Consider the following 14,268-nt stretch of genomic DNA (forward strand, 5'->3'; position numbering starts at 1 on the left):
GGAAGTTCTGGATTTCTGTCCTCGTGACTCACTAGTACGTTCCAGGCTGAGAGGGAAGCACAACAACAACAACATTTATTTCTATAGCACATTTTCATAGAAACAGTAGCTCAAAGTGCTTTACATAATGAAGAATTGAAAAATAAAAGACACAGTAAGAAAATAAAATAAGTCAACATCAGTTAACATAGAATAAGAGTAAGGTCCAATGGCCAGGGTGGACAGAAAAAACAAAAAAAAAACTCCAGACAGCTGGAGGAAAAAATAAAATCTGCAGGGGGTCCAGACCATGAGACTGCCCAGTCCCCTCTGGGCATTCTACCTAACATAAATGAAACAGTCCTCTTTGGATTTAGGGTTCTCACGGAAGGACTTGATGATGATGATGATGGTCACATAGAGTTCTGCCTTTTAATCCGTCCATCATTGTTGGAGCATCAGGATGCTTTGAGTACAAAGAAACCGGAAAAAGAAACAGAAGAGAGAGTAGGGGAAGCACAATTCCCTAGGTCCTCCTGCAGCGTCTCCCGGTGGCACCCACGGTACCCAGCAGAACTGTAAAGCCAAACTGTAAATCCCATAGTGCCTTGCTGGATTCTGGTGCACCTCTACGCTGCAGGGAAGTCCCCACCTATCGTCTTGGGGGAGGCAGTGTCTAAATGTAATTTCCTTCCCCAGGCCGTCCCTTACAATGCATTAAGATGACAACAATGGGGACCACACGTGTGGCACTGCTGCCGTGATGATGAATAACAAGTGCACAAGGACATTCACATACTCGGCACCTTTTAGTTCTCATTCAGAACTTAATTTTTTGGTCTCTTAACATTAAAGTAAGAGAGCTCAAGTAAAGTCAGCTTGTTTCTTCAGTTGAGACAGAAGCAGTTGCCGGAGTGCCAAGTCATGTGCAGCTTGCGAGGTTTCTTGACTTAGTAGCCCCCTCAGGTGTCCAGTACCTGACGATATATTCACGGAGTTTTCATTTTATTTCCAGATCAATGCTGCTGAGCCCTGCCATAGCCTCAGCACCGGCCTGCAGTGTGAAATGGACCCCGTCTCTCAAACCCAGGCATCGGAGGCACTCGAAAGACGAGGCTACAGCGTCGTTGGTTGGTACCATTCACACCCAGCCTTTGATCCCAACCCTTCCTTGAGAGATATCGACACTCAGGCAAAGTTTCAGGTAGGCCAGGCCAGTGTGATTAAGGCACCAGTCACTAAAGAGGTGTGTGTGTTATGGACTGTGTGGATTATGCACTGAGGAGGCCATCATGGTGACTTGGCGTGTATACCGAGTCTCTGTTTGGTGGCAGACATCCTTTGAAGCAAAGCAAATGACACTGCATCAGGTTAAAAAAAAAAAAAAAAAAGTCTGCCTTGTTTCTGTGCTTTTCAGACGTACTTCACCCGAGGAGGAGCACAGTTCATTGGAATGATCATCAGTCCGTATAATCCCACAAATGTCTCGCCCCATTCTCAGGTGACCTGCCTGATTGTCAGCGAGGAGCTCAACCCCACCGCATCTCATCGTAAGTTTTTAAGTTTCTATTTCTCTCTCTCTCTACTCTGAATTGTTCTTTATCTTTCACAATTATAGTCATTAGATTCACAGTGGCAGCCGTCCCCACACTTGGGTTTGCCAGCACTCTGCCGTTGTGACAGTTTGCAAGCCGCTGCTGCTCAGTGTTGCTTAACATCATTAGAGAGCTTTTAATCACTTGGCATTCTCTTTGAATCTCCTGCTTCCAAATTTAAAACTGTCCCTGAGCCTGTAAACCTGCACGTCCGTGTGCCCGGCACCCCTGATAGACCCAACGGTCCTTCTCTGATGTACCGTCTCTATCCTGGGAATTTTTTACAGTTGATGGATCCAACATGTCCTGTTCATAAATAGCTCTGTAGGTCATTATTGTCACATGTAAAGCACGCAGTGTAAGTCTTATTTGTCAGTACTCATCACTTTTTTGGAGAGCTCACTTGTGACATCCGATTTGTCATGGCAAGGTGCTGAGGTGACCTTGTATACTCTTTATTACAGTATGTTGACCTTAACAGAGTGCCCATCTCTAGCCCTGGCATGTCTACTCCTACCAGCCTGACCACTGTGAGGGGTTTTTAAGCTACTGTAGTTCACCACTTAACCCTTTTCTTTTACAGCTGCATCCCCAGACAAGTAAATGGATTACCAGAAACTAATGCAATTTTTTATGTATACCGTTTTTACTCGTGTAAGACATGCCCCCTAATTTTTACAAAGAAAATCGTTTTGCCCCATGTACGACACGCATTGTGATTGTATAGGAAGCGTTTATATAGAGAGAGAGAGAGTGAGCGTGCAAACGAGAGAGAGCAAGCCCAAGCAGAAGAAGTAAACATTACAGAATTACATTTCCTCGTGTATGATGCGCACCTGATTTTCTAATGCTAATTTTCAGGAAAAAATGTGCGCGTGGTATACGCGTAAATACGGTATATTAATTTAAGATTCCCATGTTGTGTCCAAAATAGACTGAAATGAGTCCATCCTGAATAATAACCCTGCTTACTTACCAGGTGGCTCTCTGTCTTAGTATGTTCAGTGGCCTCTGGTCTGATGTGGCGTGGTCTTCAGAGAGAACGCTGGCCTCTGTGAGCTACTCATATACAGTATACCCCCAAAATTTGCAGAGGTTACGTTTTTAGAGCACCCACGAATTTTGGATGTGGTTAAATAAAATGCCTATTTCCATAGTTTAAACCCTAAATATGCCCCCAAAACACCTTATTTTAATTCCACACTCGCCTTAATACATTACCTAAAAATAAAGAATTTAAAGGTAAACCTTTATACTGTACTGCTACGTCTCCCGTGGTGCTGGAATGTAAAATACCGATGTTACCACTATATGTACTGGAATTCATGCAAGCGAGTGTTCATTGCCAGAAGCCTTAGATGGTGCAGCTCATTTCGGTGGCATCTTGGGGATTTAACCCTTAAACTACCACATACTTGGGGGTTAATGCATCCCTGGATGCCAAATACTTATTTGCTGCACTTTAACTCTTTGGGGGCTGAATATTTTTCCAAAAAACAGTTTCTGAAAAACAATGGTTTCACACAGAAATCAACATAAAACATCTGTTGCTGCATGCTGTGGCTGCCAGTTTGCCAAGAATATGCGTCAGGCTTGCTGCCAGGCTGTTTTTGCATGGCTGAGTCAAAGTCACAGTGCACTGCAATCTGGTTTCTAAGTGGCAGTCCTCCCTGGCGAACACTGTCAGTACAACAATCAGCTGAAGCTGGAACCTCTCATTCATTTTCAATCACTTGTATCAAAATCTGAGTTCGACAAGTCATAGTCCAGTTCAGAGATAACAGGCAAAACGTCTTCCACGGAGTGTTTCGCTTTACGCATTCACTTTGATCTCTCACCAAATGTCAGCGCCATTTTTGCTGTTGTGTGCGCCTTGCTACTCACACGAGTGCAGGAGATCTCGGTCAAACCAATGAATCTAACTTTCCTTCTAGCAACGAGAGTCCAACTAAAACAGAACAGTTGGTTTTGTCACAGTTTACAGTCGATTACCATCATCAACTCCTCCTTTTGACAAAAGTCGACATCAGCCCTGAAAGAGTTAAGTAAACGTCACAATTAACAAAGAAAAAGTGAAATTTTAAGGGAACACATTTTTTTCGTGCAAAGAGCATCACAATTACTACAACACTGATCATTTTACACAACGCTAATGAACTGTAAAAACTATTTTAAAAAACTACTGGAGCAATATGTACACAGTGCAGCTGTAAATCACTGAGCCAGCTGCGCTTGAATTGGCTGCACGCAAGCACACAGAGGTAAGCACTGATGCTGGCAAGCTAGTCTTAGTGCAGCGGCTCAATCCCAGGGGCAGTGAGGCTGCAATGCTGCAGGGTGTCACGCTTGGGTCACAGAATTGCACAGAAACACCAGAGATTGCAGAGACGGGAACTTTATTCAAACACTTCAAACAAACCTGTCTCCTTCAGAAGTAAAAGGAGCTCAGTGTGCAGTTAGTTATCAATTAAAGAATAGGCAAACATCATAGGGGAGCACAATCCCCAACAGGAGCAGAGAATGTCTGGGGGAGGAGAGAGAAACAAAGCAATCGGCCAAAAAGGACAGGCGCTGTTCAGGCTTTTAAGAAAGTGTAGTGTCGTGTGAGAAGCCGCAATCGAGAAGCCGGTGATTTATTTATTTTTATGGTGGAGATTCCAGGGACACACCCTGTCTTGACACGCCCCACACGCACTCACAGAGACAAAAACAAAGCGAACCAGTAATCAAACAGCAAGTAAAGAATGTAATGAAAACGAATGAAATAAGAAAACAACGATACCACACCTGTTCCCCTTACAGTGATTACACGTTAAATACAACAAAACACACACAGTAAATCATGAAAAAGTTCATGAAAAACGGCAACGGATGAAATGTAATGATGAAAATAGTCCAGAGATCCGCACGTTGAATGAGAATGTACAGATAGTCTTACCGGTAATTCCTGAAATGGTGAAGACGGGTAGACGGATTCAGGAGTAGGATGGCCATGAATCCACTTACAGTCCTTATGTACACAGGCAGACGACAGACAATCCAGACGCACAAAACGATCGAGGACAAAACGAATAAGTACAGGTCACCCAACAGAAGACAGACAGAAAGACAGGAAGTTGAAACGCAAATTACAAAACTTTTTTTTTTTTTTCTTCTCGTCACCGGCCCCCTTTTTAAAAGTCGTGCTGACATCCTTTGACCTCAACAGCCTCAGCACCCTCAGCAGAAGACCAATCAGAGCCACTGCAGGGACTGCTGGAAGTTGCAGTTTCAAATTCTATTGGCTACTTTCACCATCCCAAGTCGCGGTTCGCTCTACAGTACAGTATTGCCATGCAAAAGCCATAAAAATTGCTGAAGATATTTGCGGTTTCCGCTAACAATTATAAGTTAGGATCTAAGGAAAAATCCGTGAATGACTGAGGCCGCAAACTCTGAACCGTGACTTTGCGGGGCTCTACTGTACAATGCTTTTGAGGCCTTGGTGGCCAGAAACATTGTGTGCTTTGACATGCTAATAATTCTTTAAATTTATATAGCGCTTCTCGTTACTCAAAGCGCTTTACATAGTGAGTGGGGAGCCACTTCAGCCACCACTAATGGGTAGCATCCACCTGAATGATGTGACGGCGGCCATTTTTACGCCAGTGTGCTCACCACACATGAGCTGTTAGGTGATGAAGTGGTAAGAGGGAGAGCCAGTTAGAGACAGGGGGTGATTAGGGGGCAGAGTGACTAAGCCATGGTGGGCAATTTAGCCACGACATTGGGATACATCCTACTCTTTATGAAGGATGCCAAAGGGGTCTTTTACATGGAGTCAGGATCTTGAAATGTACATCTCATCCGAAGCACGGTGCCATGTTTACAGCATGGTGTCCCCATCACTATACTGGGGCTTTGAGATCCACTTACAGACAACAGGATAGGCACCCCCTCTAATGTGAGCAGCATTGTTCATAATGGCACTCAGCTTTGTCCTCATTGTCTCCTCCACTATGACCTCCCAGAGGGGCTCGTCAACACCTTTTCTGGCAGCAGCCCAAGCCTTTCCTGGTTTGTGTCTCCTCTAAGTACTGGTTAAGCTATGCTTAGTTCTGAAAGTTCCTGATTCTCTTGAAACAATAGCCATTTCTTTGTAGTTGTGTTCATTAGAAATACACAATTACAATATTAGTCCGAGTTAGAAATGACTGACCTATAAACAGTGACAGTGGCCTTTACTCTTGGGACTTTTTGATTCTGTGGATCAGCTGATTTTTTTTTTTTTTGCAATGTTTCTATAGGAGAAGGGGAAGAGCAGACTCTTCACCCTCAGGGGTCTGCGTTCCCTTAATTTGTGTCATGATATCCTTCATATCTTCTACAGCTCTGTGTTTGCCAGTGTAGTATGTTGGGATGGTAACATCACTTCAAATGAGGCCCACCAAACCAACAAGCTAATGAAATAGGCAGGCTCAGTTACAGGACGCACCCTTGACCCCCGGGAGGTCATAGTGGAGGAGACAATGAGGACAGAACAACGCTGCACATCCTCTGTCCAACACACTAAAACTGAGGACTTTGAGCCAACAAATCATTCAGCAGAAGTGTGTGAAGAAACGCGACCGGGGCTCCTTTATACCAACAGCAGCACTATGCCTGTATAGCGCCTTACTGGGACTGGCAAGGCAGAACGTTTCTTTTCAGTCATTCTGGTGTGTGTTCAGCCCATAGTGTGCATGTGTCCATATTTATTTATCTATTTATTGAATCAAAGAGTTTCAGTAAAAAGCCAATTGAATAGATATATAGCTTAAACTCTGTCCTCAAGGAGAGGCTCAAAAAAAAAATAATAAATAAATAAAATTGATAAAAATAAACAACAACCCTCAAATAAATAGGCTTGAAAATGTCTGGCTTGGATAACACACTCACTGCTGGGGACCAATGAAGTTCCACCATCCTCTTAGTGCTCTGTTTCATGCCGATTTCAAATGGCTTTCCTGTTATTTATCAAATTGAGGACAATTTGTTGAAATTAACAACTTTAGAAGTGTTGTTTACCCAGATGTGTTGTGGAGTAAATCAAAGTTTGATTCTTCTTCCTTCTTCTTTTGGCTGCTCCCATTAGGGGTTGCCACAGCGGATCATCTTCCTCCATATCTTCCTGTCCTCGTCATCTTGTTCTGTCACACCTGTCACCTGCATGTCCTCTCTCACCACATCCATAAATCTCCTCTATGGCTTTCCTCTTTTCCTCTTGCCTATCGGCTCTATCCTTGGCACCCTTCTCTCATTATACCCCTCATCTCTCCTCTGCACATGTCCAAACCAACGCAATCTCACCTCTCTGACTTTGTCTCCCATCTGTCCCACCTGAGCTGACCCTCTAATGTCCTCATTTCTAATCCTGTCCATCCTCGTCTCACCCAATGCAAATCTTGGCATCTTTAACTCTGCCACCTCCAGCTCTGTCTCCTGTGCCACCGTCTCCAGCCCATATAACACAGCTGGTTTCACTACCATCCTGTAGACCTTCCCTGTCACTCTTGCTGGCACCCATCTATCACAAATCACTCCCGACACTCTTCTTCACCCTGCCTGTACTCTCTTTTTCACTTCTCTTCCATAATCCCCATTACACTGCACTGTTGATCCCAAGTATTTAAACTAGTGATGCACCGATATGGAAATTCTGGGCGATACCGATAACCGATGTGTTTTTGTCCATCTTTGGGGCGGAGTGGTGGCTCTGAGGCTAAGGATCTGCGCTGGTATCCAGAAGGTTACCAGTTTGAATCCCCATCACTGCCAAAAGAGATCCTACTCTGCTGGGCCCTTGAGCACAAGACCCTTAACCTGTAATTGTTCCAGGGATGCTGCACAATGGCTGACCCTGTGCTCTGACCCCAAGGGGTATGCGAAAACTAACAAATTCCTAATACAAGAAATTGTATAAGGCGAAATAAAGAAGAAAAAAAAATCTGGCCGATATATATCCATCCAGCCATTTTCCAACCCATTGAATCCGAACACACGGTCACGGGGGTGTGCTGGAGCCAATCCCAGCCAACACAGGGCACAAGGCAGGAACCAATTCCGGGCAGGGTGCCAACCCACCGCAGGCCGATATATATATATATATATATACTCGGCAAAAAAAGAAACGTCCCTTTTTCAGGACTGTGTATTTCAACAATAATGTTTTAAAAATAACTTTACAGATCTTCATTGTCAAGGGTTTAAACAATGTTTTCCATGCATGTTCAATTAACCATAATCAATTAATTAACATGCACCTGTGGAATGGTCGTTAAGACCTTAACAGCTTACAGAAAGTAGACATTTAAGGTCACAGTTCTAAAAACGCAGGACACTAAAGAGACTTGTCTACCGACTGTGAAAGATGCCCAGGGTCCCTGCTCATCTGCGTGAACGTGCATTAGGCCTGCTGCAGGGAGGCATGAGGACTGCTGATGTGACTAGGACAGTAAATTGCCATGTCCGCACTGTGAGACGCCTAAGACAGCGCTACAGGGAGACAGGAAGGACAGCTGATCATCCTCGCAGTGGAAGACCACGTGTAACAACACCTGCACAGGATCGGTACATCAGAATATCACACCTGCGTGACAGGTACAGGATGGCCACAACAACTGCCCGAGTCACACCAGGAACACACAATCCCTCCATCGGTGCTCAGACTGTCCGCAATAGGCTGAGAGAGGCTGGACTGAGGGCTTGTAGGCCTGTTGTAAGGCAGGTCCTTACCAGACATCACCAGCAACAACGCCGCCTATGGGCACAAACCCACCTTCGCTGGACCAGACAGGAGTGGCAAAAAGTGCTCTTCGCTGATGAGTCACAGTTTTGTCTCACCAGGGGTGATGGACGGATTCGTGTTTATCGTCGAAGGAATTGAGCACGTCTGGGACCTGTTGGCTCGCAGGGTGAGGGGTAGGGCCATTCCCCCCAGAAATGTCCAGGAACTTGCAGGTGCCTTGGTGGAAGAGTGGGGTAACATCTCACAGCAAGAACTGACAAATCTGGTCCAGTCCATGAGGAGGAGATGCACTGCAGTACTTCAAGCAGCTGGTGGCCACACCACATACTGACTGGTACTTTTGATTTTGAGCCTCCCTTCATTCAGGGACACATTGTGAAACATTTTTAGTTTATGTCTTATGGTGTTGACTCTTTTAGTGTTCATACAAATATTTACACATTACGTTTACTGAAAGTAAAAACAGTTGAAAGTCAGAGGACGTTTCTTTTTTTGCTGAGTATATATATAATATATTTTTATTTACTTCAGGTTTGAATGTTTTAGGTTTTCTGAAAATATATGATGCGTTATCAAATAAACAACAGTAGCATGTGAAACAGAGATTAACTTTTTATTAACTTGCTGAACTTTATGCTCTTCTTTGCAGCTCTTCTAAGCAGCCAGTACTTTATATGGGGGGAAAAAGAGCAAACTATGGGTCGTCTCTATTGAAAAAAATACTCCAGGTCACGTACAAAAATCTGCTTAACATACACTGTCACAGATAGTGGGCACTGTCGTCCCCTAGAACCCTCAGACCAGACGCCAGACACCATATAAAAGTCCAAATATGTGCACAAAGCACCTCCACTATACTTAATAAAGAACACAATAATAACAATAATCCAATCAATAATACTGTACAGCAGCTCAGTCACCCTTCCTCCCAACTCAGCTCACTGCTGGGATCTCCCACAGTCCTTTTAAACTCTTTGACCCAGAAGTGTTTCTGTCCCTCAGTCTATGTGACTTTGTAACACCTCCAGGTCTGGTGAAGACTCCTTTTTCTTCAGCCCGGAAGTACGTCATTTCTTCTGTCCCCGTGATTGGGACGTACTTCCGGGCTATATGAAAAATACAAGTCCTTGAGCCTCCCTGCAGCGTCCTCTGGCGGCCCCCACGGTATCCAGCAGGGCTGTGAAGGAAAACTCCAAGGTCCATGATGCCCTGCTGGAATTCGAGGCATCTCCACATTGCAGAGAGGGCTCCATCTGGCGGCTTGAGGGTATTGGCCGGGATAAGCTGGCGGCCATATTCCACAACACATTCTGAGTAACTTAAGCACATCAAGACACCATGCCATTACATAACATGGCATTGGGAATATTAACAAAAACATTAATGCATATTCTGTGTACTATAATCAGACACATGTATTACTTTAAGTAAAACTAAAATAACGGGGACAATGAGGCCAGTAACCCTGGGCTTAAGTTGGCTTCGTTAAAAGTACAAATGGTAGGTTTTTTTTTAACAAAAAGAAGCATTTCTGCCTTTTCACCAGCGAGCCTGTTTCTCTTTTCATGTACTATATTTGACACAGCTGACAAAAGACGTTCACTGTCTACGCTGGTACAAGGTGCTGGTAGGTAGGTACTTGATCGCTGTCTTGGCCAAGGTTGGGAAATGGGCTGCATTGCTTTTCTAATACTGGAGGGCGCAGTTATTTCTGGAGATAGGGGGCTCATTGAGTTAGTTATTCAGATGTGTTTACCAATATTATAATGAAAAAAATGATAAATTATTATTAGGTTGACCAGATTTGTGGTAAAGAAAAACAGGACAACCACCTGTACCAATCACAGCCATTAATTCAAACTTGTGATGTTGAAAGCTTGATGCGTAATGATTTGGGTCATATAAAGGGCATTCTTGTTGACAAGCCTGAATTATATCGGTTAAAATGTACACATCTGACCGATTTCGAAGTCATCATTTTTAATGAACATCAACCGATAGCAATACAGTTGCCGACATATCGTGCGTCTCTAATTTAAACTCCTTCACCTTCGCCAGCTCTACTCCCCTCATCCTCACCACTCCTCTGACCTCCCTCTCATTCACTCACTCACATGTATTCTGTCTTGGTGGTCCTACTGACCTTCATTCATGTCCACCTCTCCAGGGTCTCCTCATCCTGCTCCCTACTCTCACTACAGAACATCCAGGTTTAATTATAAGCCCCATTTTTTTGTTATAATTAATTTTTTCACATGTAGGGATTAGCGCAGCTGCCTCGCAGTTAGGAGGCCCGAGTCTGCATGTTCTCCCCGTGTCTGCGTGGGTTTCCTCCCACAGTCCAAAGAAATGCCGGTTAGGTGCATTGGCGATCCTAAATTGTCCCTAGTGTGTGGTTGTATGTGTCTGCGCCCTGCCCGGGGTTTGTTTCCTGCCTTGCGCCCTGTGTTGGCTGGGATTGGCTCCAGTAGACCCCGTGACCCTGTAGTTATGATTTGTGGGTTGGATGATGGATGGATGAATGGACACGTAGGGATTATAATCCGTTGTTTTAGTTTTCAGTTTCTGGTCTCTGCTGCTGATAGTTCGCTTTACTTGCCTCTTTGTGTTCATTTTTCTCTCTGTTAACCAAACCTGCGGCTGGCTCATTATAACCGGTAAGTTCCATCTTCTCCAGGTCAGCTTGCACAATTACCACTTTTCACACTGAAAACCCAACGTGACATAACATGATGGTCAAATCTCTAGAGCTGCGATTTTAATTAGCCTTTGTATTATAAAGAATTTCAGCAACGTGTTCCCTCTTTATTAGAAGAAATAGTAAGGCAAGTGTTTACAGGGTCAAACAGAAACGGCGTAGGATGAGTCAACGGTGACGCCTTGCAGAATTATCGCTTGTCGTCCGCGTGTCCTCCTAAGAGCCCGTGGAGCTCGGCAGTCGGTGTTCATGTGGAGGACACTGGTTTAGCCCCAGACACGCATCTCTGCTGCAATTAAACTTTTATTTTGTCATTTAGAGGTCATGTCTGTAGCGCCCCCTTTTCCCCGGACACCTGAAAGATGCCTTAATTAACTCCATTCTGCTCTGACCAGCCTGTTCCTCTGACGTTTTTAATGAGTCTGTTGACAATACGATAGCCGCCACCCTGTGAGCCCTCATTTGGCTGACTGGATTTTTGTGTGTTTTTAGCGCCACTGGAGCGTGTGAGCAGATGAAGTGGCCAACTCTGTCTTCACTGCGAAGGGCTCTCATACTTTCAATCTTATCTTGTCATGGGGATGTCACGTGAATGATACTGAAATGATAATTCCAGCGAGTAACGCAATACTAGGGCTGTGCAATGTCTTAACAGTGCATTTCAGGAAATCACCGATGTGTGATACCGTCGCCTTGGCCTTGGATGAAGAGATGCTTGTGGATTATAAAGAATTACCGTACAGACTCCTATATAAGTCAGGTCTTGAAACCCAAAAAATCGATCATAAATTCAGACCCCGACTTAATACTGGTCCAATCTCGCATCAGTTTCTCAGACACATCGAATTTTGTTGCAGCAGCGCAGTTGCCAATTTCTTTTGCCAGCGACTTTTAATTTAAAACCAGCTTCGTATTTTCTTCTGATCGAACGCTCCATCGTAGATAAGGGATGCTCTTACGATAAAGGTGTATGAGGGTGTGAGATACAAAAAAGTGCAAACGACGCTTCAGAATAGTTCGGGTGTTACCGTGTGGTCACGTAGGCACAATACATGCAAAAAATAGGCCGTGAGCTCTGTGGTGACTCTCTCAGGTGGGCGTTAGCATATCGTAATCTCTTGGACCAATAGCGTGGGTTTTCTGCATTCGATTTACACGAGCGACATTATAAAATTACCGGAAATTGTACGGTAAAATCAAGCCCCGACTTATCTGCGGGAGAACTTAAATGCGAGTAGATACGGTTAGCCGTGCCACCCATTGACTCTGTTGAGCGTCCACACTGGATGGTGGGGTAATGGTGTGCGGGTGTTTTAGCTCGAGATAAAGCACTTTTGTTTTCTTACAGATGGCTGCAACTCCTCGCACAACCGGGCGGCATTCTGTAATTTTATGATGATTCAAATTATGACGCCATATTGGCATGAAACTCAAAAATCAGTTCTGTCTCGTCATAAAATGGATGTGAATAAATGTCTACCAACAGGAAACCAAAGTTACTAATTACTTTTACTCGGTTGTTTTCTTGCTACCATTTCTACAGTTTAATAAAAAGACAATAAGGTCTGTGTGTCTAAACTCTCTGATTGGTCAGTTTAACTTTGGTGTGATTGGTCAGTTTGGCTTTGATGATGTGACGAGAGAGGAAGTGTGAGTGTCATGAGACACGTGAGGAGGAAGAAAGGCGTATGAGCCAATCGGAGAGTCGCCTTCAAAGATGACAAGTATAAAAGCAGACAGGAGGTGAGAAAAGGCCCCTCGAAAGTAATGGCCGAGTCTGAACACACACGGAGGAAAGAGACACACAGGCCAGTAGAGAGCAAACTTTTTAAAATGATTCTATTACTAGGGGGCTTCGCCCTCCAACCCCCGTGTTTGGTTTTCCGGATACACACTTTTAAGATTTTTTTTTTCTTTGAATTGTTGCTATTTCATTAGTTTCACTTTTATTTCAGAACTTCTGTAAAAACAATATTTGGAATCTTTCGAGTCCCGACGTGCTGAATCTTTTTAATGAGGTCAGTGAGACGTGTTTAATGACTTTGTACCCTAGTTCAGGATAGGTGTCTCTGTTTGGAATTTCAGCACAGACAAAACGATCGACATCATCGGCACTTAATCATTTATTTTGCAAAGTAACCAATAAATGTGTGTGACGTTTTTGAAATTCTCTTGACTTAAACTTCAAAGCCTTACAATATTTCCATACTTCTGACATTTCACCTGTGTCCATATATTCGATCTCTATTCGCCTTTTCGTTATTTCTCCGAGTAATAATTTCTGTCTTTGCGCTAATGCGTTCTTTACTTTCTTTGTTTTGACCCTGTCGTTTTTTTTTCTGCTTTCATATTCTGTATCTTGCTCTGCATGTGTTTCGCGTCTACGTTTTTTTTGAGTCTTTTGAATTCCAGTTTTCATTTTCTCTGACCTGCTCTGCATGTGTTTTTTAACCTCTTTATGACGTTTTACTTTGTGTTCTACTCTTTGTCTTTTATTTCTGACCTCACTTTATCCTGCTTTCATTTCAATGACACCTGGTCCGTGGTGATTATTTTCCCTTTTTTCAAGTAATAATTTGTTTGTTTACGCTCCTTTTTTTTTTTATATACTTTCTAATTTTCCTGCTTTCATATTCTTTAACTTTCTCCACATTTGTATCACGCCACCTTTTTTTTTTTTGTGCCTTTCGAATTCCACTGCTTTCATAATCTCTAACGTGCGCTGCATGTGTAAAGCGCCAACATTTGTGAACGTCTTTATGAAGTTCTACTTTGTCTTTTATTCCTGAGCCCGATTGGACTTGCTTTTTTTTTTTTTTTGTTTTTTTCTCAATTCCACTTGTTCCGGTCTGATTATTACTTTCCTTATTTTCTGAATTTGCACCTAGATTATTCTTTTTCTTTTTTGCATTTTTTTTTCTCTCCAAAGCCTTTGCATCTCTTTTCTTCGTGCTGCTCTTTCTTCTTCACTTAGTCGTCTATGTTTCATTTATAACGTATTGTCCTTATACGCTTTATATGTGTTGAGAGCCCTGGATCTGCGTGTGCTCAAAGCCAAAACACGACTGAGTGTGTTCAAGTTGCTGGCTGCCCGCGATCTTAATTTGGTTGCAAGTAGAGCGTGTCTTGCAAGAATCTCATGTTCCGCGTCATCACGAGACGGTCCTGGGTCAGTCTCCTGGCACAAAGTCTCATGTTTAAGGTCCCCTTCGCGAGACGCTCCGTGGCCA

General features: G+C 43.6%; 1 protein-coding gene across 3 annotated transcripts in view; it reads left to right on the plus strand.

Moving 5' to 3' along the window:
* The window catches only part of mysm1 (Myb-like, SWIRM and MPN domains 1), a 116,440-nt gene that overhangs the window by 83,200 nt on the left and 18,972 nt on the right, over positions 1–14,268 (plus strand). For all 3 annotated transcript variants that reach the window (XM_039734728.1, XM_039734729.1, XM_039734727.1), the window contains exons 16-17: positions 995–1,183; positions 1,397–1,529. In XM_039734728.1, the coding sequence (XP_039590662.1) occupies positions 995–1,183; positions 1,397–1,529 (322 nt within the window). The remainder of the gene's footprint in view (positions 1–994; positions 1,184–1,396; positions 1,530–14,268) is intronic.

Source organism: Polypterus senegalus, chromosome 14 (assembly GCF_016835505.1).
Source record: "Polypterus senegalus isolate Bchr_013 chromosome 14, ASM1683550v1, whole genome shotgun sequence".
Classification (NCBI taxonomy): Eukaryota; Metazoa; Chordata; class Cladistia; order Polypteriformes; family Polypteridae; genus Polypterus; species Polypterus senegalus.